The sequence below is a fragment of the Hippopotamus amphibius genome, chromosome 9 (assembly GCF_030028045.1).
Source record: "Hippopotamus amphibius kiboko isolate mHipAmp2 chromosome 9, mHipAmp2.hap2, whole genome shotgun sequence".
In the NCBI taxonomy this organism is placed as follows: domain Eukaryota; kingdom Metazoa; phylum Chordata; class Mammalia; order Artiodactyla; family Hippopotamidae; genus Hippopotamus; species Hippopotamus amphibius.
Genome location: NC_080194.1, coordinates 42,314,308 through 42,329,047, shown reverse-complemented (window position 1 = coordinate 42,329,047; position 14,740 = coordinate 42,314,308). Strand labels below are relative to the sequence as shown.

Genomic DNA, 14,740 nt, shown 5'->3' with positions numbered 1-14,740 from the left:
AAATTCATCTCTTAGGAATTTATTCAAAGGAAATAGGGATTGTTATTGAAATATTAAAAATAATCTAATTGTTTTACAATTGGGGACTGGCTAAATATAGACTAGAATACTGTGCAGTCATTAAAAATAATGTGATAAAAAAGAAAAAAACAACAACAACAAAACAATATGAGACAAATATTTAATACATGAAAGGGGTATGTGTGTGTTTAGGGAGAGTTTATATATTTTTTGTAAGTAAAAATGTGCATAGATTGAAAAAACTGGAAAGATGTTATGTATTCTAAAACATTTTTTTCTTTTCGATTAGCTGTATCTTCTGAATTTTTTTATAGTGAACACAAACCTTTTTTTTTAGGGGAAAAAGAAAGAGGAAGGTATTAGCAGGAACATTACATGATAAAAGGGAAGCTAACATATATGGAGCACTTCGTGTGTCAAGCATTGTGCTCTGTGCTATATAAATTCACCTGATCTATCTTGTGGAGGCTCCTGCCTCTTGTCGTACTCCTTCCAGTCCATTCTCACACAGCTATAGGAGTGATTCTTCTAAAAGCAAAGATTTGGAAGGAAACACACCAAACTATAAATAGTGGTTACTCTTAGAATTTAGATTAAGGAGATGGCTGTAAGAGAAGACTTTCATTTTTCAGTTTATATTTCAATATGATTTGCATTTTTATTTTTTAAGAACTTTTATTGAGATATAATTGACATACAATAAACTACATATATTTGAAGTGTACAATTTGATCTTTTTTTTTATTAGTAATGTATATATATGGCAATCCCAATCTCCCTGATTTGCATTTTTAAAAATACATATATCTTTCAAAGGGGGGAGGGGGAAGCATGTGTTGTCATGTCACTTCCCCTTTAAGCCCTTCAGTGGCTTACCTCATCTCCCACTTTTCTTCCCCTTACATCCTCTACTCCAGTTCTACTTTGTTCGGGTGAAGTTTCGTGCTCTTTTGCCTCCAAGATTTGCAAATGCATTGGGTCCTCCCACTTCACTAACCTAGATCTGGCTACTCAGCCTTCCAAGCTTTAATACCTTAAATACCACAGCCTCTGGGGCGGCCTTTCTTGATCCCCTCCCTTGGTTTCCCTTTATCACACTTTGCTGTAATTTTATGCTAAATTGTTGCCCTTCCCAGAAGGAACTGTAAGCTCCCTGAGGGCATGGACCCTAGCACCTAGAACAGTGACTTGAGCGTAGGAAGCATTTGATAAGTAATTGTTGAATAAACACTTCATATTTTATAAGTTGTGGACACTGAGCCTTAGAGAAGTGTTAGATAACGTGTCCAGAGCCTCTCAGCCAGTAAAGTTTCAGAGCCAACTTTCCTACCCTTGTCTTTGATACTCGTAAAGTTCATGTTCTCTCCACTGTACCACTCACATGAGCAGAGGCAGATCCAATCCCCAAACATTCCTCAGAATCTGAGTCTTTATTTCCTGGGCCTTTCCTGTTTTTGACACTTGTGTGTTTTTGATTTCTTCCAGTGTGGTGCAGGTCCTGCTTGCAGCTGGTGCTGACCCAAACCTTGGGGATGATTTCAGCAGTGTTTACAAGACCGCCAAGGAGCAGGGAATCCACTCTTTAGAAGGTAAGTGTGGGCTACGCTCCTGTTCGGAGAGCTCTCCTCCCTGTGACTTCTAGGCAGCCATGCTCTATGCCAGCTCTACCAGCAACTCAGGGTGAGAGCCTGCAAGTCCCTCATCCTCTGGGAGCTCATGGATAACCCAAAGGCCCTTCACAGTCCCCTCTGGCTCTATAATTTATGTCACCTCAAGTCTTGGGGAGTAAAATAAAGGCCTGATTTCATGACTGGGGGGAGGGGTAGAAAAACCTTTTAACTGGTATTCTCCCAAACATGCCTAAACCTGTGGAGTCTCAGATGAGTGGACAATGGAGCAGGTTTCCATAAAACAATTAAGGCAACTGTGTGGAATGTGGATTTATTCTTCCTCTACTTCCTGCAGATTTACCCTGTCCCAGCCCTGCCCCAGAACTAGACAGCAGCCTCACTGGTTTCCTCAGCCTCAGAAGTCCCTCAACTGTTTTTTCCCCTCCTGTATGTGAAATACAATTCTCTCTCTGGGACTGGCCCCTCAACTTACTGAATGACCCGGGACAAAGCGTGGACCTTCTCTGTGCCTTGATGTCTGTGCTTGTAAAATGGGCTGGTCATCAGTGCCTCCCTGGGGTGTTGTGTGGGTGGTTGCTTGAACTTCTCCAGAGGAGAAGAGGCAGTGTGCACCTGTACCAGGGCTTGGTCACGTGTCCATTGGAGGGTTCCTGAGCAAGTTAGTCCATTGTTGCCTCTGATAAATAGCTTTTTGAAAGCAGGGTTAAGAAGAAGGCAGGTTGCTTTGACTGCAAACAGAGATGAATATTTTACGTTTGAGCTTTGCTTGTCCAGGCTGGCTCCGCTGCCTGCCCATTATCCTGGATCACTCACAGAGGCTGAGATTCCCCTCACTTTCCAGCAGCAGGGCAGCTGAGCAGTGGCTGCTTTAGGGTTGGCAGTCATGCCAGGAGGACAGACAGCCTTGCTGCCTGCCTGAGGGTCAGAACATTGACCTGAGGGGAGGTTCAGCGGAGGGAAGGAGTGTGCTCAACCCTCAGAGCTGTCATCAAGGATGCCAGACTGACATGGGTGTGGTAGCTTAGGGGAGAGGTGTCATTGCTGCCCCAGCAAGGTTTCCCAAATCAGCAGCATGAGAGAAGTGTCGAGAGCATCAGAGCATTGCTACCTAGCTGAAGTGTGAAGCTGCCCTCCCCCGCCTCTCCACCTCTCTGAACCTGCTTCTGCTACCAGGCTCCCTTGCTGTGACTAGATCCTCCACAGGGTCTTTGCTGCAGCGTGCCCTCTGCTGCTCTTTTGAATGTTCTCTAAATCTTGGCCCTTCATGTGGTTATTTGAAGTCTAATCTGCCCATATGTCTTTTCTTTCCTCATCAGCTGAATCTACGCCTCCTTAGATTCCCCACTGAGCTGGGAGAATTATGTTCACTTTGTTTCCAACATAGGAGAATATCATGAGAACCAAACTTGCCCTATATTTGCAGCCTGATGTGTGGGGACTCAGTTTATAGGCTGTCCTCTCCTCACTCAGACACAGCATTGCCACCCTTAGCTCTGTCTTCTGTTCAGGTGCTCTCACCAAAAAGCACGAAGGAGCATTTGCTGAGAGGCAAGGCCAAGAAGAAGGCAAGGGATTATTTGAGTGCCTTCTCATCTGCTCTTGGGATCCCAACAGGGTCCAGTAAGCATTTTTGATTTCACAGAATCTCAGAACTATGAAGCCATCTAGTCCAACCTCTGCTGTCACACCAGTCCCCACCCCTGCATTTCAAGTTTTGTAGCTTTGTGTTCTAATAGTTCAGCTTTCCAGGTTGATGTTTATATTCAACATTTTATATCAGTGGTCAGCAAACTTTTTCTGGAAAGTGCCAGATAGTGAACATTTTAAGCTTTGTGAGCCAGTTGATCTCAGTCGTGACTACTCAGCTTGGCCATAGTAGCGTAGAACATAATACACAAATGAGTGTGCATGGATGTGTTCCTGTAAAACTTTATTTACACAAATTGGCAGCAGGCTGGATTTGGCACATAGGCTGTAGTTTGCCAGCCCTGTTCTAGATATTTCCTTTTTTTCCTTCCTCTCTCCCTCTCTTCTTTCCTTTCTTCCTTCCTCCCTTGCTCCTTTTTCTTTCTTTGCCTTTTTTAGTCAGCCTCCTCTGAATTTTTTTTAACTCTTGTGCTAGCCAGCCTACATTCCAGGTAGGTAGGTAGATAGACAACAAAAATATTGAAACACGCTAGTATATCTCATGACATAAAGATAAAAACATTAACTGTCTCTTCTTATTTTATATGATCTTCAAATTTAGTGAATAGGCTTTCTGTGGATTCATTTATTTATTCAAAAATAATTTTAAAAATATACAAAAAAATACAAATGATCACATTTCTATCTAGCTGGCAGTGATCTAGGCACTGGTGAATTAGGCAGACAAGATCCCTGCCAACATGTACTTCGTGTGCTTTGATTAAAATGTTTACAAGGACTCTATTAAGAACAGAGCCCTGGAGCTCATGATCAGGACAGTGTAGAAGCTTTACTCAACAGTCACAATTGTAGACCCACCAAACTTCATTCTTTTCTAGCCTCCATTTCTTCATCTTGTCCACAAAGTTTTAAGAGATTTTCTCAGATTCATTGCTGAAACAAAAACATGTTTAACATTTGTCTTAATTTGTTGCACAGTAATCCTTGCCCAAAAGGATATTAGGTTATTCTGGCATGGTTTTGTCTTATCCTTAGCAAACCCATACTGGTGCCCAGTAATCACCTAAGTGTTTCAGAACCATTAAAAATAAATAAATTCTAGATTTGAGTAATAAATCCTATCAACAATCATTGATAAACTCACTGCTCTGTGGCTTGCAAGATCTAACTGTCTCTGTAACTTTTTCTCTTTTTTGAATTCCAGACTGCCTTTGCCAGGCAGTTTTCTGGCAGCTCATCTGATTTTCCCCAGTGTATCAGTGTGGATGTACTCTGATCTCTGACTTCATGTGCTCTGCTTTCTGACTCTGGACCTGGAGAGTGACAGTCCTTTAAAATCAGGGTTCACCTCTTCTTAGCAGCCTAAGCCTTTAGCTCCTTCTTAAACATATTTTTCTTTCCTTCTTCCATTTAAAGATACCTCATTCATTCATCCATTCAACCAGTATTTGTTGATTGCCCACTGTATGCAAGTCACTGTACCCAGCTCGGGGTCGTTCTCACTAATGAAGTAGACAGAAACAAAAGAATCCTGTGGTTCTTTTTCCCTTTGGATTGGACTGACTTTTTCATGGGAAGCTACCTGACTTGGGGATGTGTGAGGAGGTTAAATAGAAGAAGAGGTACAAGCGCCTTGTCCAGAGTGGTTCTAGGCAAATTCACAGGAAAGTCACAAGCTCAGGAAAGTTCTTCAGTATTGGAGCATAGAGTCAGTGCCAAAGCCCATCAGGTTCACTAAATTTCTGTGGGGCTCAGCCTGTGCTCAGTAATGGATGAAAGTGTGAGTTGTAGTTTGTGACTTTGGCAAGCCCTCCCTAAACCCCCTGTGATATATCCCTTGTCTACCTGATCAGTATTATTGTGAAGATGAAGAGATAAAGTATGTAATGTGTGAATTGTAAAGGACTCTACGGTTGTAATTGCTTATTAGTTTTGTTTATTTATAATTGAGCATGCACTTACTGAGTATCAGGCATTCTGCCAGATGCTGGGAATAAATAAATGAAAATGAATATATATGATCTAGCCTTTCAATATGTATGATCTGCTCCCAATCAAGTAAGAAGACAGACCTATGAACAGGCACCACAGTGCAGAATGATAAATGCAAAGGTAGATAAAGGTACATAGGATATAGGTAACACTGGTATAGGTGGTGATGCCCTCTGCCTGAGGGCAGGCTGGTGTCTGGGAAGTGTTACAATGTGAGTGACTTTGAATTGGGTCTTAAGGGATGAGTTGGAGACTACCAGGCGGGCTAAGAGGGATGGACTTCCCAGGCAGAAGGAACAACACATGCAGAGACATGGGGTAGATGACAACTGGTAGAATCACCTGCTACAGTACTGAGAACAGCAAGAAGTAAGAGCAGAGAGGGAGGGTTCTATGCGGGAAGGGCCTATCAGGCAATTCTGTGGAGCTCATAGTGTTTTCTGAAGGCCATTAAAGGATTTTAAGTAGAGGAATGCTCAGTTTACATTAGCATTGAAGATGGACCATTCTGACAAGGGGGGGATGAATTGGAGAGGAGAGGTTAGCAATGATTCTTGATGTTTTGGGGATGATGGACCTCTTTTAGAATTGGATGAGAAGCCATGCTCTCCCTCAAAATCCATTTCTCATTTCTGGGGATTTCTAACAGAAATATTTGGGAATGGAGAGAATAGATATTAGAAAAATGTTAGGAGGAGATTGTGTATTCAGTGGAATGTGGGAATTGACGGAAAAGGGGGCGCTCATCTGTCACCTCAGTTTCTGCGTTGGGTGAACTGTTGAATGAGTGGGTCTGGAGTTCAAAGAAGGCTGGCAGCATTTGCTTGGTAGTTAAAACAAGGAATGCGACTGAAACTGCCTAAGGAAAGGAGTTAAAGGGAAGGGATAGGAGGACAAGTCCTTCACTCAGGGTACCGGCATTTAAGGTCTGGGGAGGAAAGAGGATCCAGGCAAGGAGACCAAAAGGTATTGGAGAAGTTGCCTTTTTTTCTCTCAGAGAGGCTCTATATCCGTTCTGCCTGCTCAGAATGGTCACAGCCTAGAGAGGAAAGAAACCTCTTTGCTGAGACTTTGCTCTCCATTGCCCCTTTCCTAGTGAAATGCTTCTCCTGTTTGATATTTGGCATTGCTCTAACAAGAAACCTGCTCACCTGGCACATTACATATCTTCTACTCTTGTCAAGGTTGGTGTTACTGGATAGAGAGCAGGTCTGCTGGTGCAGGTGATGCAGGGATGCTTGGCCTCATTGGTCTGACTGTTCTGTCCATTCTCTCCAGCTCTCAGGATGGCATCTTCAGAGGCAAAATGGTATCCTGGAGAAATGTCAGCCTTCAGTGCCAGGAAGTAATGGTTCATCTAAGCTCTGTCGCCAGCTGTGTGATCTTAAGCAAGTCACTTAAGGTCCTTGAATTTCGGTTTCCTCATCTGTAACATAGGGATAACAATACCCATCTTAAAGGGTCGTTTGGATGACTAGAAATAATCACATGTAAAGCACAGTAGCACGTGAAGAAGAATTTCTCTATGGAGTTGGGTCTTGGCTCAGTGTAAGGCAGGAAACCTGCCTTGGAGGTACAGAGCAACTCACCACTCAAGGGACATTGACAGAGGTTGGCTGTCTGCCCATCAAGGATTCTGTATAAAGGGTCATTAGATTATATAGCCTCCAAGGTTCCGTCAGCCATGTGATTTCTAAGGTTCTAGAAACTTTAGGCTCACCGTCAGAGCAAGTAATATACTTAGAAGTAGGATTTGAGCTGGTCTTTGGAGAGTGAAGAGGAGGGGGAAAAGAGAAAAGATATTCTAAGCAGGGAACACAGCTTGAGCAAAGGCACACAGAGGGGACACGTGGAGGGGAGCTTGGAGATCACGGCTGCTTCTCCACCAGTTTATTCCCTGATCTTGACCACATTCCACTCAGTGCCTTGAGCCCCACCCATGCCCACTCTAGGAGAGTTCCACTTGTGGCTGGCTGATGGGTGGTGGGCCCCAATCCTCAGGTGGAGGAGGCAATAAATTAGTAGTAACAGTAAACAAGTCGCCCAGTCAGGGATGCCGCTGGCTGCTTGTAACTGTTATAAACATTGGGTGTCTGGGGCTGTCAGAAATGCAAGCAAGCACTCTGAGCGCCTCTCATATACACAATTAAAACAATAAAACACGGCAGAAACATAGCCAGAGCAGGCTATAAATCAGCTTCTCTTCTCAGCTCCAAGTGGCAGCTGAATAAAGATGAGTTATGCAGAAGCTGGGTTGGCACAGGGCCCTTCTGGGGGTAGAGGGCCTGGCTTGCCCAGCTGAACCTGCCAAGGCCAACCCCACCAGCCCGGGTGGCCCTTTTCCCACAGCTCCAGGGGCTGCAGGTCCTGACCTGCTGCAGCTGACCTCCCCATCTCTGTGTCTTTAGATGGGGGACAGGACGATGCAAGCTGGTACATCACAAACCAGTGGACAAGTGCCCTGGAGTTCAGGAGATGGCTAGGAGTCCCCGTTGGCGGTAATGGAACTGCTCTCTATAATATTTCTCTGTCTCCCCAGGACATGCTAAGGAGTAGTCTTAGCTAGCTCATCTATTCAGTATAAGTTAACACCCAGCACCCATCGCATGCCCAGCCCTACCCAGGCACAACAGAGAGAATCTGTGCCCTTGGAGACAACTCAAATGGGAGTAAGAAGCCTCCCAAGGACATAAGAATCACCTAGAGAGCTTGTTAAAACACAGATTCCTGCCCCCCTCCCCCCCCAACTCCTAAGATTCTGATTCAGTATGTCTGGGGTAGGACCTGATATTTTGCATTTCTAACAGGCTCCAACTCTTTGAGTAAGTATCTAGACTACTTGTGCTTGAACTGCTTTAAAAAATCTCATCTGGATCTTCTCCTCCCTGGACGAGACCTTTTTTTGGCCACTTTAAGTTTCATTCCTAGAGAATCTGTGTGCTTAAGCCATGGTATTATGGGTGTACAGAACACTTAATAGCTATGACACCTGGAGCAATTTTCTGTGCTTCTCAGAGGCTCTAGCTCCTTATTTGTAAAATAAAGGTTATTGGGAGAGTTAGAGGTAATATATTTATCCCTAGTCTAAAACCTAGAACATAGAAGGAATTCTGTGAATGTAAATTTCTGGTTTGTATCATCATCACTCTTCGTCATACTCCTGTAAAACTTCATTCAGAATATTGACCACAGCCTTCCAGATGCTTTTCAGTGGTAGCAAACTGTTATCTGCAAAGAGCTAAACATTATCTCAGAGTCCAAGGAATGGCTTGGCCGTCACCTAACTGCGTGACCTTGGGCAATTCTCTTAATCTCTCTGAGCCGTGATTTTCTCATCTGTAGAGAATACTATTTTCTGCACCATAGGCTTATTATAAAGATCAAATTGAAGTACTTATGAAATATTTGAGAAAATACAGGGTATCATGCACATACAAGGTACTAGCAAGAATGATAATTAGTAACAGTAAAGATTGAGGACATGACCAAGACAGTGTTTGACAAGGGTCCAGTCAGAAGTGCAGATAACGAGGACTGTCAGAGCTCAGAGAAGAGAATCTCTGGCTGAAGCATCAGGAAATAAAATGGTATTTGAGCCTCAAAGTATGAGAAGGTTTTATGGAGGGGCCTGCAACTGAGTGCAGATTGGGTGTGATCAGAGAAAGGGGTATGTTATGTCTAAAATAGTCAGAGGTGGGAAACAGAAGAAATATATTTCAGGGCAGCAAGTAAACTTGTTAGGGTGAAGTATCCATATAGCAGAAGATTCATTTTAGAGGGTAACGAGCAGTAAAGGTGCTGCTTTAAAGAGAGTAGGCTGGGGCCAGATCAAGATGCTTGGAGTTTATCCTTTAGGCAGAGAGTAGCCTTGAAGGTCCTAGAGGAGAGGGTACTGCAGGAACTGATTCCTTCCTGGGTAGAGAAGCAGGGGGAAGGGATAGTAAGATGACGATAATGATAGCTACAGCAGTAGGGCACATTTATTGACGCTTACTGTGTGCTCACAGCAACCCGGTGACGTAGGCACTAAAGGAAACTGAGGCAGAGAGATGATGCCAGCAGAACTGTCTCCTGCCCTCATAGAAAACCCAGCAACCATATTAGCCTGTATGTGCCCCATACTTAGCTCAAAACCTCTGACTTGTCCAAAGTCTTGGAAGGCTTGGGGATCTGCCAGGCCAAAAGCTGTTTGGGCAAGTTATTATGTTTAAAAATGTTCCTGCCTCTTCCTCATCGTTGTCAGAGCCTTGTCACACTTTCTGTGCCGCTGGTTCTATGTGTCATTTCTCAGCATTGTCAGCCACTACAGAGTCACTAGGATGGACAATGCACAGTCTATCCATCAGGCCTTTTGGCCAACTTCAAGATTAAGTGTAGCAGCCAGTTAGGTTAATTGTTTCCATCCTTTTAGCCCTCCAAATCTATATATACATTTGACTAGGAGAGGGTGATAGACTAGTTGACATGTTTTATTAAAAAAAATAAATTCGATGCATTTATAAAAATAAGAAAAAAGTGGGGTGGGTGGCAAAGAACTAGTCTTGCGATTTTTTACTGATTTACATATTTTGTGTATAAAAATTTTTCAATCAAAAGTTCCAAATCAGGAATGGGTCCCACACACCACACAAAATATATTAGAGACATTTATATGGATAGCAGGAAGGGAGACAGAGGGCTGAAATTTTCCAGGCACCCAGTGATTGATGGGGGCTGAGGCTCCCCCTGACGCTTTATTGAGTTTCCGATGATTATCTCTCGCTGAGACATTTTTTACAGATGACGGTCGAGCTGTCACAATGGACCATAGGGGAAAAAAAACCAACAATAATAACACTTTAATCTTTTTACTGCACTGCTCCCTAGTATCTCAGATTCATCTTCCCTGACGCACGCAGTTCATTATTCTGCCCCTCCCTGGATGGGAAATAAAGGAAAATAAATATATATGTAGACACACTTGCCCACATACATACACACACACAGAGTATATATAAGAGACCACTCCAGAGCCAGAGAGGGGCAGAATTTATTGTTCTTTTTGCAAGTGTTGAGGTTTATTAGTAGAGATGCTGGGTTGGCTTGGAATTGGCTATTAATTACAGCATTTTGTATTTGTTTTTTATTGCGAGTTTTTAACATCTTGAAGAAAAGGCAGAGGAGAGGCAAGCAGGTATAGAGATGGGGAGCACAGAGGGACCAAGTTTGGCCAACCAAGTAGCATAGCTGGCTGAGAGGCAGAGAGGGCAGGCTCCTTCCTCTTGTTGCCAGCCCTGCCCAGAGGATCCCTGGACCTGAAAGAATACTGCTTTGGTTAGGATCAGGGTGGGGGCAGGGGAATGGGAGAAAGTGAGCTCAAGGTAATTGTAGGACAAATCAAAGGGACTCTAGATACCTGTGAGCATGTTACTCCTCTGAGAGTTAGGAGAGATGGGAAGTAGTGGAAGTTCAGACGGAATGTTATGGGTCTGTAGATAACAGAGTAACAGATAACAGAACAGGTAACAGATTCTTTTTTTTTCTTTAAGAACTTTTATTGAGATACAGTTGACGTACAGTAAACTGCATATATGTAAAGTGTATAATTTGATTTTTTTTTCTTATTAGTAATGTATATATGGCAATCCCAATCTCCCAATTCACACCTCCTCCCCCTCCCCCCCCGCCCCCCACCACTTTCCCCACTTGGTATCCATATGTTTGTTCTCTATATCTGTGTGTCTGTGTCTGCCTTGAAAACTGGTTGATTGGTACCATTTTTCTAGATTCCACATATGGTAACAGAGTCTTAAGAGTTTGCCTCACTCTTTGATTTTGATGGTGTGCAGGTGAGACATAGGCTCTGGAAAGCTCTACCTGGGTCTGTGGTCAGAGGAGGGTCCTGGGCCAGAGAGGATGCCACACTGACTGTCTAGGCCCACAGGCAGGGTGAACAACCTATCGTCTTAAGATTCCTGGCCAACCTTCCTGCTCTCCCCCTTCTCTTTCTTGGAGTGAGAGAAGATGGACTTGGGGTCCCTATGGGAAGGCTGCCCTTGACATGTCTCCAATAGAGTAAGTGCTAGCCCAGTCTTCTCTTTTAATTCATCAAACCTTTCTAAGCTCCTACTATGTGCCAGCTCTCGTGCTACACTATGATAAGGTATAATGAGGCAAGCCAGGGTCCTGTTCTTAAGGAGAAACCAGTCTTTGGGCAGAGAGCATGGTGTTTGTGAGAACCATTTTCAAGCGGGGTCTAGCCCTTTTGCCATAGGCCTGCCTAGATGACCGTTCTCTACATGAAGGTTAAAGAGATCTATAAGACACAGTGTCCTTCAAGAACCTGTTTTCTGCTTGGAGAGACAAGCGTAACATCCATTCACTAAAGAAGTATTCATGGAACACCTCTGATGCTCAAGAGTGTGTGCATGAAGCAATCTGAGAACACAAAAGACTATGTAAGGGAAAATATTAACTAATTTGATGTGGACTAGACAGTACTAGAATGCAGAGAGGAAAGGGAGATAAGAGAAAATCAGACTTCTTGAATTGTGAAGAATGGATAAAACATACATAAATAAAAGGAAGAAATAGTGAAGGCATGATATCACATAGAGAAGAGAGTAAAAGCCTTGGAGTTGAACAGGCTAGCTCAGTCATTGACTACTGATATGACCTGAAACAAGCTACATAACCTCTCTAAGTGCCAGCTTCTTCATTTAGCATATAAGAATAATAACCTAGTATGATTCTTTCAAGGAAAATAGTTGTAAAGTTCCTTGCGCAGTACCTGGCACGTAGTAAGTGCTCATTAAATGAAGGCCATTATTTTCTTTTCTCTCTTTTTATTTTTGAAGATTTATTTTATTATTTGTGTATTTCAATTTTTTTGGCTGCATTGGGTCTTTGTTGCTGTGCACGCGCTTTCTCTAGTTGTGGTGAGTGGGGGCTACTCTTCATTGCGGTGCCCAGGCTTCTCATTGAGGTGGCTTCTCTTGTGGAGCACGGGCTCTAGGCGTGCAGGCTTCAGTAGTTGCGGCACGTTGGCTCAGTAGTCGTGGCTCACGGGCTCTAGAGTGCAGGCTCAGTAGTCGTGGTGCACGAGCTTAGTTGCTCCACGGCATGTGGGATCTTCCCAGACCAGGGCTCGAACCCATGTCTCCTGCATTGGCAGGCAGATTCTTAACCACTGTGTCACTAGGGAAGTCCCTGAAGGCCATTATTTTCTTATTACTCCAAGAGTTGTTTATATATATATATACACACACACACATATATATACATATATATATGATTTTATTTTTTAATTTTTAAAAGTTTTTGGCTGTACCGCAGGCCATGCGTGATCTTAGTTCCCTGACCAGGGATCAAATCCACACCCCCTGTAGTGGAAGCACAGAGTCTTAACCACTGGACTGCCAGGGAAGTCCCCCAAGAATTATATATTTATGTAAGACTCAGTCCTGGGATATTAGCCTTCAGAACTCACCTGTGACCCTCCAATGAGTATGAAATGGTCTCCCTTCAATGAGCCTGATGTATTCTTCAGTGTTAGTGTAAGAGGTGATTCTGGCCATGGTGAGAGTGGCATCAAGAAAAGGAAAGGGCACAATAATAAATTTATTACCATTTATTGCGTCCTTACTACATGCCAGGCAATGTGCTCAGTTGTTTACATATATTTTTTGATATAATAGCTTTATTGAGATTTAATTTACATGCTATAAAGTATACTCATTTAAAGTGTATAATTTAGGGGTTTGTAGTATTTTCACAAGAACTGTGCTACTGTCACCACAATCAAGCTACTGTCACCACAATCAATTTTAGAACATTTTCATCACCCCTTAAAGAAACCCCATACCCATTATCAGTCATTCTCCACTTCTCTCAACTCTCCCTAGCTCGAGACAACCACTGATCTACTTTCTGTTTCCATAGTTTTGCCTGTTCTGGACACTTCATATAAATGGAATCATACAATATGTGATCTTCCGTGGCTGAACTCTTTTTGGTGTTTTGTTTTGTTTTTTTAAGATGACCAAGTTGGCCAGATCAACCTTATCTTATTATTTTTTTAATTATTATTTATTTGTTTATTTTATTTGTTTATTTTTTTGGCTGCATTGGGTCTTCGTTGCTGCACATGGGCTTTCTCTAGTTGTAGTGAGTGGGGGCTTCTCCTCGTGGTGCACGGGCTTCTCATTGCAGTGGCTTCTCTTGTGGAGCTCTGGATCTAGGCATGTGGGCTTCAGTAGTTGCAGCATGTGGGCTTCAGTAGTTGTGGCTCGCGGGCTCTAGGGTGCAGGCTCAGTAGTTGTGGTGCACAAGCTTAGTTGCTCTGCAGTATGTGGGATCTTCCCTGACCAGGGATCTAACCCGTGTCCCCTGCATTGGCAGGCGGATTCTTAACCACTGTGTGTGGCTGAATTCTTTTTGGCTTAGTATGTTTTCAGGGTTCATCCATGTTGTAGCATGTATCAATTCCTTTTCATAGCTGAATAATATTCCATTGATGGCTGTACCACATTTTGTTTATCTGTTCATCAATTGAGAGACCGAATTCGTCAATTCGGTTGTTTTGACTTCTGATTATCATGAATAACACTGCTATGAATGTTTGTGTACAAGTTTTTTTTATGAACATAATGTTTTCAGTTTTCTTGGGTTTATATCTAGGAATAGAACTGCTGGGTCATATGGTAACTCTATATTTAACCTTTTGAGGAACTACCAGACTGTTTTCCAAATAGGCTTCACCATTTTACATTCCCACCAGCCATGTATGAGCGTTCCAGGTTCTCTGCATCCTCACCAACGCTTGTTATTGCCTGTCTTTTTTATTTTAGCCATCCTAGTGGATGTGAAGTGGTATCTTGTCATGGTTTTGATTTGCATTTCCCTGATGGGTAATGATGTTGAGCATCTTTTCATGTGCTTTTTAGGCCATTGTATATCTTCTTTGGAGAAATATCTACTCAGATTCTTTGACCATTTTTTAATTGGATTTGCCATTGAATCTTGTGAGATAGGTGATGATATATATCTTGATGATATCTGTCATCTATCTATCAGGTGAGAAAACAGATTCTCAGAGATGTTGATTTGATTAAAGTCATACAGTGAGTTTTGCTTACCAGTCTGACCTTTATGCTTTTCCTAATAACAGTGCTGCCTACTGAGGGTTCATGATAGGATCACCAGGGTCCTCTCATGGAGGGGGATGTCTCTCCAGCAGGAAGGGAGAAGTTGAAAGTCTATTTGGAGAAATTAGGACCAGACAGGAAAGCCTCTGAAAGTCAGAGGAATATGGATATATTACAGGTTACAGGACAGGGGAGGACATGTTAATTTGAAAATCACCATTTCCTAGGTGCAGTTATTTCCTGTGCCCTTCACTATATCACATCATTTCAGTTTTCACAGCAACCCAATTCATAGTATCAATGCTTCCATTTTAACAGTGAGAA

General features: G+C 42.9%; 1 protein-coding gene across 4 annotated transcripts in view; it reads left to right on the top strand.

Annotated features, from left to right (window-relative positions):
• CLPB (ClpB family mitochondrial disaggregase) overlaps positions 1–14,740 on the top strand; it is a 171,006-nt gene that overhangs the window by 47,217 nt on the left and 109,049 nt on the right. For 3 of the 4 annotated variants that reach the window (XM_057747655.1, XM_057747654.1, XM_057747653.1), the window contains exons 4-5: positions 1,507–1,610; positions 7,700–7,789. In XM_057747655.1, coding sequence (XP_057603638.1) covers positions 1,507–1,610; positions 7,700–7,789 — 194 coding nt within the window. The remainder of the gene's footprint in view (positions 1–1,506; positions 1,611–7,699; positions 7,790–14,740) is intronic. The other variant, XM_057747656.1, reaches the window with a different exon arrangement.